We start from the raw sequence: 17,949 nt of genomic DNA, 5'->3' as shown, positions 1-17,949 counted from the left end.
CAAGATGTCAGATCAACAGATGTGCTTAAAAATCCCACAGGCAACAGTCCACCATTATCACAAATATCATTTACCCAAGTGACATTTACATTAGTCAGTAACTTATAAAATTATTCATGGCCAACAGGGGAAGAAGGTCCTCTCAAACTTTTACCTCATGCCAGTTTGTGCCATGCTATATAGGGTTATTAATGTGTTGTGTGCAGTGTGATCGTGAACTTAGTGATACTGTGGAGAAAAGGCTATGAAATTAAATTAAATGCACTTAGTGATACTATGGAGAAAGGCTATGAAATTAAATTTTCCATTGTTCATGTACAGGAAGCCCACGTATGCCCACAAGTGTAATACCAACAGACTCCGGTCGTCAGCAGGAAGGATCAAACCTGGGGCTTCCGGAGTTTAGTGCATGAGCCTCTACTGCATGAGCTAAAAGCCATACGGCTGTTAAGCAGACTCATTAATCTCTCTCTCTTTAAATTATCTCGGCGCCACTAGATGGATCAGAACATCACATCCAGGAGGTGTGTGGGTTACACATGCATTATGTGAATTTGATGCGTATGAAAGGAAAAGACTAATAGAACTGACTAGAGTGAAGTACAGTGCATAATGGCACTGTGCAAACTCCTCCTCACAGCTATACCTATATAACTTGGCACTCAGGTGAAACACTTCTGCTATTCTAGTTTTGAACCTTTTCTGATCAGAGACTAGTCAGGTGCACTGAATGTTGTGGTTTGGTGATAAGGACCAAGAACATGGGAGCATTCAATGGAATTGAAAGGTAGCAAATATAATATTGGAAAGAGGAAATACTTTTTCACTCATCATGTTATTAGACTGCAGAACTCATTGCCACAGGACACTGTCAAGGCCAAGATTTTTTGGGGGTGGGGGGGAAGGAATTGGGCATTTATCTGGAAGAAGGATATCAAGAGTTATAATAGTGAATGCTTTAAAAAAAGTTTTGGGTAGAAAATAAAAACTCATGATTCAGGATTTAAACCAATGTCTAACTATTAGAATCATAGAATATCAGGGTTGGAAGGGACCTCAGGAGGTCATCTAGTCGAATCCCCTGCTCAAAGCAGGACCAATCCCCAACTAAATCATCCCAGCTAGGGCTTTGTCAAGCCTGACCTTAAAAACCTCTAAGGAAGGAGATTCTACAACCACCCTAGGTAACCCATTCCAGTGCTTCACCACCCTCCTAGTGAAAAAGTTTTCCCTAATAGCCAACCTAAACCTCCCCCACTGCAACTTGAGACCATTACTCCTTGTTCTGTCATCTGCCACCACTGAAAACAGTCTAGATCCATCCTCTTTGGAACCCCCTTTCAGGTAGTTGAAAGCAGCTATCAAATCCCCCCTCACCCTTCTCTTCTGCAGACTAAATAATCCCAGTTCCCTCAGCCTCTCCTCATAAGTCATGTGCTCCAGCCCCTTAATCATTTTTGTTGCCCTTCGCTGGACTCTTTCTAATTAGGTATTAGGGTGAGACCTTCATAGGGGTAAGATTATCCCACATCTTCCTACTGTGGGGTTCTTGAACCTTTCTCAGACATTTGAAGACATTTCTCAGACTATTGAAGACAGGATACTAGACTAGATGACCCTTGGGTCTGATCATTTGGCAGCTCCTATGTTCCTAAGAGCAGATTTCCATTAAGGCAGAATTTGAACTTGTGAAAGGTGGAGGAATTGCCCAAAAAATGTGTAAAGTTGAAAGGTCATTTTCATTGCCCAGGTTCCCAAAAGGAATGATATTTGTTTATGCAAAATTCTTCATGAATAACATGTTTACAGTTTTTCCTTCCCCCACTATTTTGCCCTTTTTTTTATCTCCGTCCCCTGCTTTTTCAATTCTTTTCTGTTTCCATTTGCCTCTTACAAAAGACAGGGGGAAAGGGGAAGGAAAACCAAAAAAGAAAACACTGCTACATTTCCATTTACCAGTTACAGCAAAATAAACAGATCATTTTTTTAAGAAGCCATTTTTCCACAAAATTTTTTTAAGAAGCCATTTTTCCACAAAATTTTCAACCAGCTGTAGTGCAAGGTGAGTGCTTTAACCCATGCTGCTACCCAGACTCTGGGTAGTATACATTTATTAGTAGCTATTATTTTATAGCACCCAAAAGTTTGCTACGTGCTCATATGGATGTCATAGAAATACAGAGCCTGCCTCAATTAGACTAAATACAGGAGAAATCACTCTTTAGCAGTTTGTCTCTACAGCAGTGCCATGATTTCAATATGCATAATAAATATAGGCACAAATGGATGGGGTTTAATTATATTTCCCTGGTCCTGCCTATGGTTTGATTGTTTTAAAATGAGTCTGATCACATATTCCTGTTGATGACGCAACAATTGCCATCCCATCATTAGAAAAATTCAGATGTGGCTGCGATGAAATGCTGTCATCATGTGCCACATTCTTGCTGCTCACTGGCTGTTTGTGGTTGCCTCAGTGATGCTTTGACTCCTTAGGGAAGCATCTCTGTGTCCCTCTCTTCCGGTAGTAGTGAGTTGCTTAGCTCTGCTGCCATAAAGCAGATGTGGCTCCTTTAAAGGTTTTATTGCCTGACTAAGCTAAGACAGCCACGGCATGGTGTGGAAAAGGTACTGTAATGTTAAATTGCTTCTTTTGATCTGGCTTGTGTTGGATTGTTGAGGGATATTGGAGTAACTTGTGAGCGGATGCTTTGTTTATTAGCAGAGTCACAGATGGTGCTGCTGCCCGCAAGACTAGCACTTTACTGTAAAGAGCACCTCTACATATTGGTACTGGAGATAAGGGCATGACAGTTATTTCTTGACAAGCAGTGCCTAGTGTATATACGTGTGTAATGCGATGGTGTTGAGACTCTGGAAATGCCTCTGAGTGGGTGACATCATATTTTCATGGAGTTGTATGTCTGGAGTGGGGATGGAGCTAAAAGGAGTGGGTGGTGTTGTCATCATGATGTAAATCAGATAATTCAGAGCTGAAAACCCCCAATTCATTATCCTCCTCAGCTAATCGTATCAAATATTGAACTACTGTGGAGACAAGGTATAAAGAAGTATTTTGACCAGACAGAAATGCGTGAGACTGTGTTTGATAGACACAGAAAATGTTCTTTTCTGATCCTTTTGGAGTCCAGGTTAAAATGATGGTTGTCAGCTCACAGCTAATGCATGCCTGGTTGGTAAATATTAGTTAAATCTTCCTCTGTCTCTTTTTTTCAACAGGTTAGATTAGAATGAAATGATGGTATATAAGAGTGGACCATACTGCACCTCTTTATTTGATCTTCCTGTACTCCCCTATTCTCTTTTTTTGCATGTAAAGTTTGAGAGGCAGTGTCTTCATTCCTTGTTAATTGGAACTCATAGGATGAACATGCAACATGTTTTCACAGTGATACTCTATGTTGTACAGAAAGCTTCCAGTTAGTTAATACAGATGTCACTGTTTCCACATCCATTCCATCTCCCCAATGCATGAGCACAATATGGGAGTTTCCTGGGGAAACAGTGCTTAAAGATCCAGCATAGTGGATCTCCTCTCTCTTGCCAAGCCTTATAACCCTAATGTGAGAAAGAAACAAGCAGTGGCTGTTGTGGGAAAGCTGTATAGATTAGGTTCCGTTTTGGCTAGGCAGCACCTCTTACGATTTCAATTAAAAAAATAAAAAAGAGAGAGGAAGAGAGAGAGAGAGAGAGAATGCATTCCCAGCAATGAACAGAGCATTTAGCTAGCTAGAGACTCTATCCACATTAAACACAGGAATCAGGAATTTTCTGGGTCAGATCTTGAGTCTCTTTAGTTTCCTTCTGAAAGTTAGTGAGGAAACTCTGGCTCTGAAAACAGGATGGCAGGGTTTGTTCCAAGTTTTGTTGCTTCTCCTCTGGACTTTATTCATGAATACTAAGGACCAAATTCAGCCTTGGCGTAAGCAGGGGCAACTCAGTTGATGACTTCGTTGATGTTACAGTCACTTAGGCTGAATTACATACGAAGTGCTTTCCTAATGTATTGAAATATCAAATACAGGCTTCCACCAGTGTAATATGTGACCTTGGCAATGGACAGTCCACCCAGAGGGAACTGTGGCAGTGCACAGTAACCACAACCCCTGCTCGGATAGGAGGCCTGTAAGCAGATAGCCTAGCCCCAGAAGTGGGTGATGCTGGCTGGGGAAGGGGTGTGGCCAGGAATCTGATTCAACAAATCCCCTACGTTGCCTCCAGCCCTTTCACAGAATCCCAACTGCAAGTTAAAGGTGCTGTCCCCAGCCAATCAAGCTGGGGAGGGTGGTGATGTAGACAACCCTTGCCATTCAACAGGGTGAATCCATTTCTGCTATAGGGGCTGAATCAAGCCCAGTGAGTATAAAATACAAAGGAATTAAGCTGCTTAGAGAGCCTTTGAAAGAGACCTTGAGACTCTGGTTGGCTCCTCTCAAAATGTCTGGCAATGAGAAAAGCCTAGTAGATTAACCAAAGTCATGGCTAGGAAAGGAGCGGACAGGACTGAGGAAGACATGATATCATGCGGCTTAAAATAGTGAGTTCACATCTGGTCAACCCATTATAAGAAAAAATATTGTAGCACTTTAAAAGGTACAGGAAAGGGCCATAGGGTTGAGCCCACGACTAAATGATATGAGCAATGGGAGACAGGCTAAAAAGAGTGAGAGAGAGAGAGAGAAAGAAATCTATATTAGCTAGAAAAAATGTTAATGGGGAATTTAATGGGAGGAAATAAAATGACAAACCAGTATAGACGGTGGAACAAGAGCTTATGAAGAGACAGTAAAGAAAATCAGAGTCAGAACAGAAATTACAGAACAGTTTTCCACACGGAGATAAAAACAAACAAACACCAGACCCTGAAAGTTGTTGTCCTGGGAAGCTCCCAGTGTGTTGAAGAGGAAGTCTCTTGTTTAGGGAACTAGTATCTATGTCGCCAATTAGCCTCTATAGGGATTTTCTCTAATTATCCTCTGTCCTATGTGCACATGCGATACAGCATGAAACGTACCAGACTGAAGGCCCTGGAGCTCTTTGGCAGGCAGGAACTTATTGTGTAGCCTATAACACTGACAGGGGTGGGGGGCTTCCTTTTGAGATGCTGTCTTGGGAATTTTTGGCAGATGTTCCTATATGGGGCGAGGCAATTTGTAGCTGAATAACTGGCGTTGTGGCAACAGAGAGGCAGCTCGAGATATACTAGTCTAGACACAACTCATTACATCGAGTGCAAGGTAGTTGTCAGATTTGCTTGCTGTGGTCTCTTTGCTGAAGGATGTGTCTTTTGCATAATGTCTGCAGCATATAATCCAGAGCTATGACAGTTGTGTTTGGTTGACCTGAGTGGAGGGCTTTCTGAGCTGTGCTACAGGGATGGGGATTCATTACTATCAATAATAGTTTAAAAAATGGTACCAGGCAATAAATGTAGGTAGCATGTTAGAAATATATGCCCTGATCCTTCAAACTGATCCATGCAGATGGACCCCCTGACACAGCACAGAGCTCTGCTGATGTCAGCAGGGATCTGCCTGTGTGACACAGTTGTCTGCCTGCGTGGATCAGGACATTAGATTAAGACACTGTTGTGATGCATGACATATATATGTACACACGGGGAAGTAAATAGATCCCTTCCCCCTTATAGGAATTTATAATCTAAGGCCTCAATCCTGCAAACAGGCTCAAGATGAACTTTATACATGTGAGTCATCCCAGCATGGAAATATTCCTAGGAGTGAGTTTAAGCATGTACATTTTCAGGATCCGGACCTTAAATAGACAAGACAAAGAAAGGCACAAAAGTTCAGGAAAGGGAGAGTGCAGAGAGATTTACGGGTGAGAAGAATAAAATAGGAAAGCTTCTGGGAGGAAATGTGGTTTAAGGGGGATTTGCAGGAGGAGAGAAAGGGCACTTGGCAGGAAAGAAGAGGGAGATTGTTCCAGGCATAGGAAGGCAGCATTAAAGACAGTACAAAGTCGAGATGAGGGAAAGAGATGAAGGAAGCAGTAAGAAGAGGTTATAAAGGGGAGCCTAGGGAGAGAGATGGGGGAGGAGGATATAAGGCCAGGGATTTATAGATATAGATAGTTATGGAGGACTTGAGTTTTAGGACAAACCAATGTGGTAAGAGAGAAAAGCAATGGAAGGATTTAAGAAGGGAGATGATGTGGGTGAAGTAGTAGGAGAAAAAGATGACTTAAGGAGGTTTTGAACAGTCTGCAATGGGCAGAAGCAGGCAGGCTGCAGAGGATAACGTTTGAGTAATAAGGAGAGGGGGAGCAAGGTGTGGACAAAGGGCAGGAGGGACGAAAGTGCAGTTTTTGATTAAACTAAAAAAAGAAGAAGTAGGAAACGGATCTGCCTGGAGGAGAAGGGCTGTCCATCCTGTATGTTCTCTGTTCATGCTTTGCTTGTTAAATGTGTAGTTTAATGAGGGGGTTCAGCTGAACCTGAACGGAATTTCGGGGCGGAAAAGAAAAGGCCCTTGTCTATTCTAAGGGCTTTCTCTCTGACACATTTAAAGGCTTGCTCCAAACCATGGAGGTGGTAGCACTTCCTGAATAAAAGTTCTAAGAATCTTGTATAATAGAAAGTGTTAAGCAACCTACGTTTAAGGGGTTGCTACCAGCTCCCACTATATACACTGTACACACAGTACCATCCATCCTATGTATTCAGGCCACTGTCCTTCCCAAACCAAACCCCTACTACTCCATCCTCTCCAACCTCTCCCTGTCGCGGTCTTGTCTCTTCCCCACGTCTGGCTAGTTGTCCCAGTCCTATTCTCCACTCCTCAGGCTTCTTATCCCAGTTTCCTTGCCCAGCAAGTCCTAATCTTTTCCCTTCAGGTTCCCAGTCCAAGTCTCAGTCTTCCCGCACTTTCCGTCTCCTTGCCAGCCAGTCCCAGTACCCCTTCCTGGCTCCTTCTCGGATCTGCCTCTCCCCTTTCCACAGCTTTCAGTCATCCTCCCCCACCCTTGTTTCTCCCAGTCCCAGTTTTCCTCCCTGGTCTTCTCAACTAATCTCAGTCTCTGTTCCCCACTACTCCGTCCATGGCTCCTTGTCACAGTCCCTTAGCCCAGCTGGTCCCAGTATTGCTCCTGCTCCCTGGTTCCTCATCAGATCTGCCTTGCCTCTCTCCCCATGCTGGTTCCCTGTCTTCTTGTGCAATCAGTAACAGTTTCCCAGTTTTCCCCTTCCCTCATCTGACCTCAGTGTCCCCCCTGCCAACTGGCTCTCAGTCCTCCCCCATTTCCCTCCCTACCTCTCAGTTCCACCCTTCCCTTCACTTGCTCCCAGTCTCCAGTTCCTTGCCCAACCAGTCCCATTTCCTCCCTGGCCCTCCGGTTCCCAGTCACAGCTTCACTCTCCCCAGTGCCAGTCCCAGCAATCTCCTTATTGCAATCTCCTCCTCTCTTCCCATCTGGCTCTTGTGCCTTCCTCCCCTTTGGTGCCTGAGCCTAGCAAGGGGGTCACTTAGAGAGACAGGTTCCCTTCTCTCATTTCCAGTGCTTGGGCCCATCCTGTGGATGGACCATGCTCAATCACTCCATGGGGATGGTGCACTCACGGTCTGGTCATACATACAAGCTGCAAGCAGATGGAGCATGCTCAGTATGCATGGAATCTTTGGTGATCTTAGCTACAAATCTCTAAGTCTCTACTGAGTGTGTGTGCACTGTGATTTTTTCAAACGCTTTATAATTTAGCCAATGCAGGGAGATTTTCATAGGAACAGCAAAAGGCACATCCCTAACATGAAGTTCGCTCCCTTGACAAATTTCAAGTCCATGCTCCAAAGCATGGGAGACACAGATAAAAGTTTGCCAGAATGTTTTCAATATTGAAATACAATGTATTTTTCTCTAGCCTTGTTCTTGGAAGTAGCTGTACTGGTTTGACTGAAACTTTCCAAGCTATTTCAGTCTGAGGCAGATGCATGGCATGGAAAATTTCAACCCAAACAGTTTAACTTTGGCAATGTTATAAGTAGCTGAAAACAGGGCCTTATAATGGAAATTGTCAGGCAACCTTTACAATAGATGGTGGTATCGGTCTTGCCTATTGTATATGCAAAGTGCCATGCACACCTATAGGACTATATAGATAATAATATAAACTGATGGCTACATGGTAAGAGAAAAGGACATTCTGTTTGGGTTTGGATAGTTATTATTTCAGAAAGCAACAACTGTACAAAACTGGGAAGGGACAGCAACAGGGCAAAAACTTGTAAGTGGTTATGTTGTCTGTATTCATGTTTGCACCTGAAATGTATTTGGAAAGCTCAATTATCTCTCTCTGTTGGTAATCAAAGTTGGGAGTGCTCATGAATTATCTAGTTTTTCCTTCCCTTGGGGAATATCAGGCCTGATGTCTGTCTGAAGCCGATTATATTTCCTGATTAATTTTTGTAATTGCAGCCAGAACATTTTGGTTTATTATCTTTACTCTTTCTCATTGGCTGACAGGAGTTTTTACCCAATAAATTGCATGCCCATTTGTCTTCCTTTTCCTTCTGACCTTCATGCTTTAAGTGCAAGGGAATAAGAGAATGATGGATGCATAACCCGCATACTCTGTTATTCATGTAGCACCATTAGGCAAATGAGACCTGTGCCTCATCCCCTCAGGACCATGCTTCCCCCACCCTCCTTTCAAATTTAACAGTAAATGCCCCCTGATTCTGAAGAAATAATTACTCCAAAACAAAACTAACACAGCTGAATCAGACTGAGCCACACTCAACCCTGCTGTAACTCCAATGACTTAGGTGGAGTTACACCTTTTGTTGTTATTTAGTACCGGAGGTATGAATTTGTCTTATTACCCACTTCTTAAAACCCAAAGGATGCAGTCAGTTGTCTGTACGGCTGTTGCAGCAGCAATTACTTTTGAAGTTCCCAACAGCATAACTGTTACTCTGCCCATGCTGGAGTTCAGCACAGGCATCCCATTGAGGGCTCTGGCCGGTGGATTCCAGTTGGCTATGTGTGATATTGCAAAGAGAGTTAAACTAATTGTACAAAACAACTTTTTAAACAAGATGTTCAATGGCTGACCAGAAATGATCTACATTTCATTGATCTATATTTCTCTTCACTGGCTTCCCGCCAAGCAGAAACTATCGTACCTGAAGATTACCTGGTTGACCCTATGAACATGAAGCGCTACAGTGTTGATCCTTCTGATTCTGCCTTTAATTGCATGAGCTCCCTGTATACCATGAGACAAAGCTCTGGAGATGGACGTCTTGCTGGAGGCTCCCCTTCCTCTTGCAGCCATTGTTCCGGTCCGATGTCCTCCGGGGGACCATCATCTACTGGTTTGAGGCATCAGCCATCCAGCCCAACTAGAAATGGAACCTATCTTGAAGGAAACAGAAGTGGTAACATAATATATCTATATGATTCCATCTTGATATTAACCATGTGTGTTATTTTGTTCTCCTGTGGCTCCATCGCACAGTCCTTACTCACCGCAAACTCTGTTCGATGTTAGGTGAGTTTCATGTAAGAGCTACAGAATAATAACCCCAGTGGTCAAATCATAAACACTGTGAGTTAGAGGAAGCAATAGCAAACTATGGAGAAGGAGAAATAAATGATGAAAACGTTGTCAGGTAGAAAACATGAATGTTTTCTGGTACTCTTACTATTCAGTTTAAATCTGTTATGTGTAATGCATATGACAGAACTGGAGTAATTGGTTTTATGGCTATAAATATTTATCTGAATATCAAATTATTCATTCCCCAAATTCGACACAGTTCATTATTTATATAGCTCCATAAGTGTACATGGTGCTGTGCAATGCAGATCCCAACAGCCAGCTGGCAAAATAAAGGCATGATTCTTATAATTAATTATCTCAACAAAAGGGATTATTTCCTAGCTGTACTTCATAGCCCACTATCACTCTTCGCCTACGACTTATGTCAAATTTCGTCACAAAAAGTTTGTTGAGAAACATGTAATCTTTATAAACCCAGGCTGCTTACTGCTCATTGCTCCATTATCCTTTAAGGGCTCGCTTCTGCTCCCATTAAAGTTAATAAGAGTTTTTCTACTGAATTCAATAGATGTTGGTTGGGCCCTATGTATTTAATGATTTTTCCCCTTCTAATTTTTTGTTCCAGTATTTTACATGGGCTTAATCTTATATAGCCTGATCCTTGGCCCCATTAACACTGCTTTGTACTGCTCTGGTTATACAAAAGAGCCTTTAAAACAGTTCAGATGGCAATTGGAGTATTCTCTCAGTGAAGAATTCTCTGACTGCATAGGGCCAAGGTCGGGGTATGGATGGGTTAAAGAGGCAGCCAGCCAGGGGTAAAGTAGAGGAGCCCTGTGGGACCAGATAGAGACCTATCCAGCAGCCAGATGGCCACAGAATCAGGGGAGAATGGAGGAAGGAGTCACAAAAATGGCTTACTGCTACCTTTCAATACATCCCTTCTGAGCTGTGCTGATTGCAGGGTAGGATCTCAGTCATGGCGCAGTAATTACTAGAATTGTTCTTCTTTCCTTTTTTTGGAAATCAGAATTAATTTACTTTTTCCCAGCCTTTTAGTATCCATGATTTTTCAAAAATAATTGTCAATGTTTCATTGTTAACTAATTCTCTTACTCTAGAATCCATATCTTTGTTCACTTTTTCCAAGTATTCTATTAGCTTCTCTTTATCATTAGAGTGATTTTAACAGTGTCTTCCTTCCTTTCTAATTATTCAAACTCCATTTATATATTTTTCATCTAAAAGACAGATTTAACAAAGGAATTCAGTGTCTCAGCCATTTTAAGTCATTAATTTCTTTCCCTTCCTCCTTTATTAATGGGACCTTCTGTCATTCTAGTATTTCTTTTCCCCTTGATATATTTGCAGAAGCCTTTCTTATTTCTCTTCAAATCCCCTGCCCTTGTCTAGCATTAACTTATGACAGCAAAAAAAGCATATTTCCCTTGTGTCATAAATATAAAGGGAAGGGTAACCACCTTTCTGTATACAGTGCTATAAAATCCCTCCTGGCCAGAGGCAAAACCCTTTCACCTGTAAAGGGTTAAGAAGCTAAGGTAACCTCCCTGGCACCTGACCCAAATGACCAATGAGAAGACAAGATACTTTCAGATCTGGAGTGGCGGGGGAACAAAGGGTTTGTCTGTCTGTGTGATGCTTTTGCCGGGAACAGATCAGGAAGGCAGCCTCAGAACTTCTGTTAAGTTAGTAAGTAATCTAGCTAGAAATACATTTGATTTCCTTTTGTTTAATGGCTGGTAAAATAAGCTGTGCTGGATGGAATGTATATTCCTGTTTTTGTGTCTTTTTGTAACTTAAGGTTTTGCCTAGAGGGATTCTCTATGTTTTGAATCTGATTACCCTGTAAGGTATTTACCATCCTGATTTTACAGAGGTGATTCTTTTACCTTTTCTTTAATTAAAATTCTTCTTTTAAGAACCTGATTGCTTTTTCATTGTTCTTACGATCCAAGGGTTTGAGTCTGTGTTCACCTGTACAAATTGGTGAGGATTCTTATCAAGCCTTCTCCAGGAAAGGGGGTGAAGGGTTTGGGGGGATATTTTGGGGGAAGACGTCTCCAAGTGGGCTCTTTCCCTGTTCTTTGTTTAAAATGCTTGGTGGTGGCAGCATATGGTTCAAGGACAAGGCAAAGTTTGTACCTTGAGGAAGTTTTTAACATAAGCTGGTAAGAATAAGTTTAGGGTGTCTTTCATGCAGGTCCCCACATCTGTACCCCAGGGTTCAGAGTGGAGAAGGAACCGTGACACCTTACAAACCTTAACTGGCTATGAGCATTGCTGTGTGGTTGCCTCCCCAATTACAGTTTTCAGTAAAATATTATATTAACATCAGATCTTTGAATAATCCTTCATGAATCCACACTGATCTTTAACGCATTTCCTGCATTTTGCACACTGAATTGCATTGAACTGTAGGCCATTCCTCTTAACTGTAGTGTCTTTTTGGATTTAACAGTCACCTTTCAAAATGGCGCTGTGACAGACTGACAACCTTCTGTAATATCCCGAACAAACCTTATGGAATTAAGATAAACTTTATTGAATTAAGTGAACTCTTATTGAATGAAGGTTAATACCTTTGGGGTACATTAAAAGTGCAGTTGTGTATGTGGTGTTGTGGCTTTGTATGTACCTTCTCTAGTAGGGAGAGGAGCTGCTACTGTATTTGCTCCGTTATCAAACCTTTGAAGCCCCCTCGTCCCCCAGAGAGGTATGCATGCACTACATGTGTGCAGTCTCTTTTATTGTTTTTCATGTGTTTTCTCTGTAGTGCTTTCCTCTTCAGAATATAATAGGCTTGCATAGAAAGAACTGTGTGGTACTTATAACTGTAGCAATCACCCTGGTTAACCATCCCTGAAGAGAAAGCAAGTAGGTGTCCTCAGGCAGCCTCTCCCTGTTGGGAATAACACAGTGAAGGCAGGGAGCTGTGCAGCCTGGAAATACCCTGGTCAGAAGGGAGAGAGATGTGGGTTTCCACCCAGAAAGTCAATGGCTGGGGAGCAGGAAGCCTGATACCAGGTGCCATTGCTGGACCAATGACGGGAAATACAGCTGCAGTTGCCCTGAACTGTGACAGGTGCTTTTTCAAATGTCCTTGTATTTCACCTCCACATCTCTTTAAGCCTTGACCCTGGTCTTCTCATAGGCTATGTCTACACTGCAACTGGCCTGCAATCGAAGGTGTGGTTGCAGCTTAGGTAGGTATACCCACACTAGCTTTAATCTGGTTAGCAGCCCTCACTTCAGCACAGGCTAGCAACATGAATATGTACCCAGGATTCGCATCTTGCTGAAGCCCATGCCACTGTGTCTTCATTGTTATTTTAGCTGTGCTAGCTAAATGAAAGTGAGTACGGGTATGCCTAATGGGGCTTCCCGTTCAGTTCAGTGGCAGTGTAGACATAGACCCAAACGCTATCATGTTCTGCAATATTGTTTCAAAAACGACTGTGTCACTGTCGCATTCTGGTCAATCAGGGTCCACCCGAGTACCCATTTAAGTGAACCTCTCCATTGACTTCAATTGGTGTGAGAATGGTTTTTTCTGTAGTATCTTTGCCATTCAGAGACTCTCTTCTCAAACGCCTAAAGGTCTCTTGCGCCCAGCCCAAGTTTATGCACCTAAAGTGTCTTTCCAGCATCCCATCTGTTCCCATTGGGTTCTATCTAGCTGCATTTTGTCCAGGATCTGGACAACACCAGTGACTGCCCAGGAAGCAGTTTATTACAATTTTCACAAAACCGATTGCCTTTGAAACTTCCTAGACATTTCCCAAGACTTAGAGTCAGCTCTTCTGGAGCAGGTTAGGAAACAAAGCTGGAGAGGGGAGAGGAGAAATGTTTTAAAAGGTAGCTTGGGCCCAGGCACTAGAGCCATTTGGCTGTTTTTGAGCTGAGTTGGCAGAACTTCAGGCTGCCACACAAAACACAAGGCGATAATGAGTCTCTGCCAAAACCGTTTAATACTTTTTCATGTGACTCATGCACACGAGACCAGCAAGACCTGGCCAGCCAGGTGTTCTAGCCAAAAAAGGAAAGGATGAGAGTTCCATGTCGCTGATATTTGTTATTTGTACGTGAAGCTGAAAATTGGCAGATTAATCCGCAACATAACATTGATATGCTAGGTATTGTCTACACACACAAGAAGACAAAGACCTTGCCCCAAACAGCTTACAGTCTACAACAATATCAATATTGGTTTCCACACACATCTCAGATACTCTAACATGCTGAACTATTGCAATGAACTGGCTAGTGTGCATATGTACCAATGCCACCTATTTAATCAGAACTGCTCAGCTGTGTGTCAGAGGCTCTGTACTGCTAGCTGAGATTCTCCTTTAGCCAAGGTTAGAAGCTGGTGCTTTCTGGAGTGGAGATGTGAATTCTACTACACGGTGTCACTGTGAAGTTGTGAGTGGCCTATGTGCTGCACAGTGATACCCGCAAAGTCACAGATGGTCATGGTTTTATTACAATATAGCACACACATTCAGGGAAACAGTTACATTCCCATTCACCATTTGGTTTCATTTTTCCTCTAGATATTTGTGACCGCATCAGTTCTGAAGTACTTCTCCACAATAACGCTGAAGTTCTTACCATAGTTTTTACAAAGTATTGTGCATGTTTTCTTAAACCTTGTGTATGTCTTCACACTGATCATATGTTTCAGCTAACTTGCTGCATTCACCTTCAGTGGTATTGCTAGACTTTGTTAATAACAGATTTTTGTGAACTGGTTTCAGTGCAGCAGACATGTAGTTTATTTATTGCCTTCACAACACACTCAGCTGCAAAGGTTTCAGAAATCTGCAGTCTCACTAGGATGCTTCTTTGTGTTTTTCTTCTCCCTAGAACTAGTTTACATGCTGCTCAATCATAAGAAAACAGAGATGAGCAATTGGAATCTGCACGTATCCATCTCTGTTTGCATACTAGCAAGGCAGTGACAAGAAGGGCTCATTAAACTGAGGTGGCATTAAAAGGGGAACAAATTTAGGACTTTTTTTTTGAAGCCTCAAACCAAATCTTCTTTATTCACTGATATTTTTGTAAAAGATCATGTATTATTTACTGTAAAGGACACTTTTAAAAAAACCCACATAATTCAGGCTATAAAATATATACTTATGCACAGCAGAACCCATTTTTAAAGTGCAATGCATAGGTTTTAACCTCAAAGTTCCCATGATGGAGTCAGGTGAATGGGAGCCTGGTGGCCAATTCCCCACAATTACACTAAAAACATCTCCAGATTATGGCTTTAAGGAGATGCCTCCACATTGCCACCTGCTGTGGCTTCTGCCTCATTTTAGGTCATTGTATACAGACAATCTGCTAGGGATGTGGAATTATTCTGCTGTAACCCACATAGCGTTGGAAATCCTCCTGCTTTCTCGAGCTTTAAGAGTTTGGAGAAAACTGCCAGTTTCCCTCTTCACCAGGCTTTCTAATGTCAGTAGTTCTCTCTCTCTCTCTCTCTCTGACACCCTTCCAGATTCTCTAAATCAACATCTTCAAATGCTGACTGCATGCCACTCACATGCTCTCTAACAAGCTTGGGCTGCTCTTGTGTTTAAGGAGCACATTATTTATCTTCTCTTCTTTTGCTATTTTTATCTCAGTTTCTGCATTATGTTTCTTTACTATGTTTTGACACCAGTTTAGTTGTTGGGCTTTACACCACTTCATCATCCTCTTCGGGGTGGTTCCAGGCCTGGGAGGAAGGCCTAAAGACTAGAGTCAAAGAAAAGGACAAATGGGGCAGAGAGCCCTTGAGCTTGGTCGCCCTAAGGTGGTGCATATGGGCCTGATCCAAAGCTCACTGAAGTCAGCAGGAGTCTTTCCAGTGACTTCAGTAGGCGTTGGATATTGTCCATGAGTCTCAGAATTCTTGCTGAAAGCCTCCTTGGCACGTACTGTTCTGCTTCTCTTCTGCCGCAACTATGCCCTGTTTCTGATGTATTTTTGCCATGGACTTTCCAAAAATTGGTTCATAGAATCATAGAATATGAGGGTTGGAAGGGACCTCAGGAGGCCATCTAGTCCAACCCCCTGCTCAAAGCAGGACCAATCCCCAACTAAATCATCCCAGCCAGGGCTTTGTCAAACCTGACCTTAAAAATGTCTGAGGAAGGAGATTCCACCACCTCCCTAGGTAATCCACTCCAATGTTTCACCACCCTCCTAGTGAAATTTTTTTTCCTAATATCCAACCTAAACCTCCCCCACTGCAACTTGAGACCATTGCTCCTTGCTCTGTCATCTGCTACCACTGAGAACAGTCTAGATCCATCCTCTTTGGAACCCCCTTTCAGGTAGCTGAATGCTGCTATCAAATCCCCCCTCATTCATAGATTCATAGATATTTAGGTCAGAAGGGACCATTATGATCATCTAGTCTGACCACCTGCACAACGCAGGCCACAGAATTTCACCCACCACTCCTTCAAAAAACCTCTCACCTATGTCTGAGCTATTGAAGTCCTCAAATTGTGGTTTAAAGACTTCAAGGAGCAGAGAATCCTCCAGCAAGTGACCCGTGCCCCATGCTACAGAGGAAGGCGAAAAACCTCCAGGGCCTCTTCCAATCTGCCCTGGAGGAAAATTCCTTCCCGACCCCAAATATGGTGATCAGCTAAACCCTGAGCATGTGGGCAAGATTCATCAGCCAGATACTACAGAAAATTCTTTCCTGGGTAACTCAGATCCCACCCCTTCTAATATCCCATCACCTATTCACCATGAATATTTAATTACCAAAACCATGTTATCCCATCATATCATCTCCTCCATAAACTTATCGAGTTTAATCTTAAAGCCAGATAGATCTTTTGCCCCCACTGCTTCCCTTGGAAGGCTATTCCAAAACTTCACTCCTCTGATGGTTAGAAACCTTCATCTAATTTCTAGTCTAAATTTCCTGGTGGCCAGTTTATATCCATTTGTTCTTGTCTCCACATTGGTACTGAGCTTAAATAATTCCTCTCCCTCTCCGGTATTTATCCCTCTGATATATTTATAGAGAGCATTCTTCTCTTCTGCAGACTAAACAATCCCAGTTCCCTCAGCCTCTCCTTATAAGTCATGTGCTCCAGCCCCCTAATAATTTTTGTTGCCCTCCGCTGGACGTTTTCCAATTTTTTCACATCCTTCTTGTAATGTGGGGCCCAAAACTGGACACAGTACTCCAGATGAGGCCTCACCAATGTCGAATAGAGGGGAACGATCACGTCCCTTGATCTGCTGGCAATGCCCCCACTTATACAGCCCCAAATGCCATTAGTCTTCTTGGCAACAAGGGCACACTGTTGACTCATATCCAGCTTCTCATCCACTGTAACCCCTAGGTCCTTCTCTGCAGAACTGCTGCCTTGTCCCGCTCGGTCCCTTGTCTCTAGCTGTGCATGGGATTCTTCCGTCCTAAGTGCAGGACTCTGCACTTGTCCTTGTTGAACCTCATCAGATTTCTTTTGGCCCAATCCTTTTGTCTAGGTCCCTCTGTAACCTATACCTACCCTCCAGTGTATCTACCTCTCCTCCCAGTTTAGTGTGGATTAAATAGGATCTATTCCTCTTCTTCCACATCATCTGGTTTTAGGAAGAATGGAGAAGTGCTTTCTTCTCCCTCCCTTTCATTGCCTAGCTTTCCACATCCCATTCCATTAATTTGGTAATTTTTTGCCACCTGTCAAAAACGGGGAAATTGGATTTGACCTAGATTATGATCTCTAAAAATAATTATTCGTACTGAACATTTATATCTCTTTGTAATCTGAGTATTCATTAACATCTTGATTAATTCTGATGACAGGATAGCATAAAATACCCATGAGAGATGAGACTTTTTCATTTATCTAAACCCTGTGTTAATTGCAAGTACCTTCAGACACAAGAAAGTACAGTATTTATCATACAACCATCAAACAATTTTGTTTATAATGTAGGATTCTTCCAGCAAAATGATGTTACCAAATCACCTTGTATAACATGTAATAAAGTCCTCTTGAAATAAAGTTTTTGTAAATGAAGAAGTTTATGGGGCTTTTTTTTAAGTTCAATAGACTATATGGCCAGAGTGAAAAGCTTGAAAAATGTTCTAAAACATATGGAAAACAGATCTTCCTGTACTTGCTTACCAAGACCCGAGTTCTGGATTTTGTGTGCAAATTAATGGTATGCCAGTTTCAACAAGGCCCTGTTACTTTAATGCTTACTTATATGAGGTGGTGGTACTGCTGTGATAAACCCCGTAAAATAAATAGGGGTAAATTGGCTCTGAAACAGGACAGATAATGTCAGCAAATAATCTGTTGTAGGTCCTTGTGATGTCATTAACTAATGTCAGAGAAGGACAGAACCCTAAATTCAGAGTG

At 42.4% G+C, this 17,949-nt stretch overlaps 1 protein-coding gene across 2 annotated transcripts in view; it reads left to right on the top strand.

The window, feature by feature from the left end:
• The window catches only part of SCML4 (Scm polycomb group protein like 4), a 103,950-nt gene that overhangs the window by 77,438 nt on the left and 8,563 nt on the right, over positions 1 to 17,949 (top strand). For both annotated transcript variants that reach the window (XM_074948196.1, XM_074948197.1), the window contains exon 6: positions 9,150 to 9,416. In XM_074948196.1, coding sequence (XP_074804297.1) covers positions 9,150 to 9,416 — 267 coding nt within the window. The remainder of the gene's footprint in view (positions 1 to 9,149; positions 9,417 to 17,949) is intronic.

The sequence above is a fragment of the Natator depressus genome, chromosome 3 (assembly GCF_965152275.1).
Source record: "Natator depressus isolate rNatDep1 chromosome 3, rNatDep2.hap1, whole genome shotgun sequence".
Classification (NCBI taxonomy): Eukaryota; Metazoa; Chordata; order Testudines; family Cheloniidae; genus Natator; species Natator depressus.
Note: the sequence above shows the minus strand (reverse complement) of the source record. Positions and strands in the feature narration are given on the sequence as shown.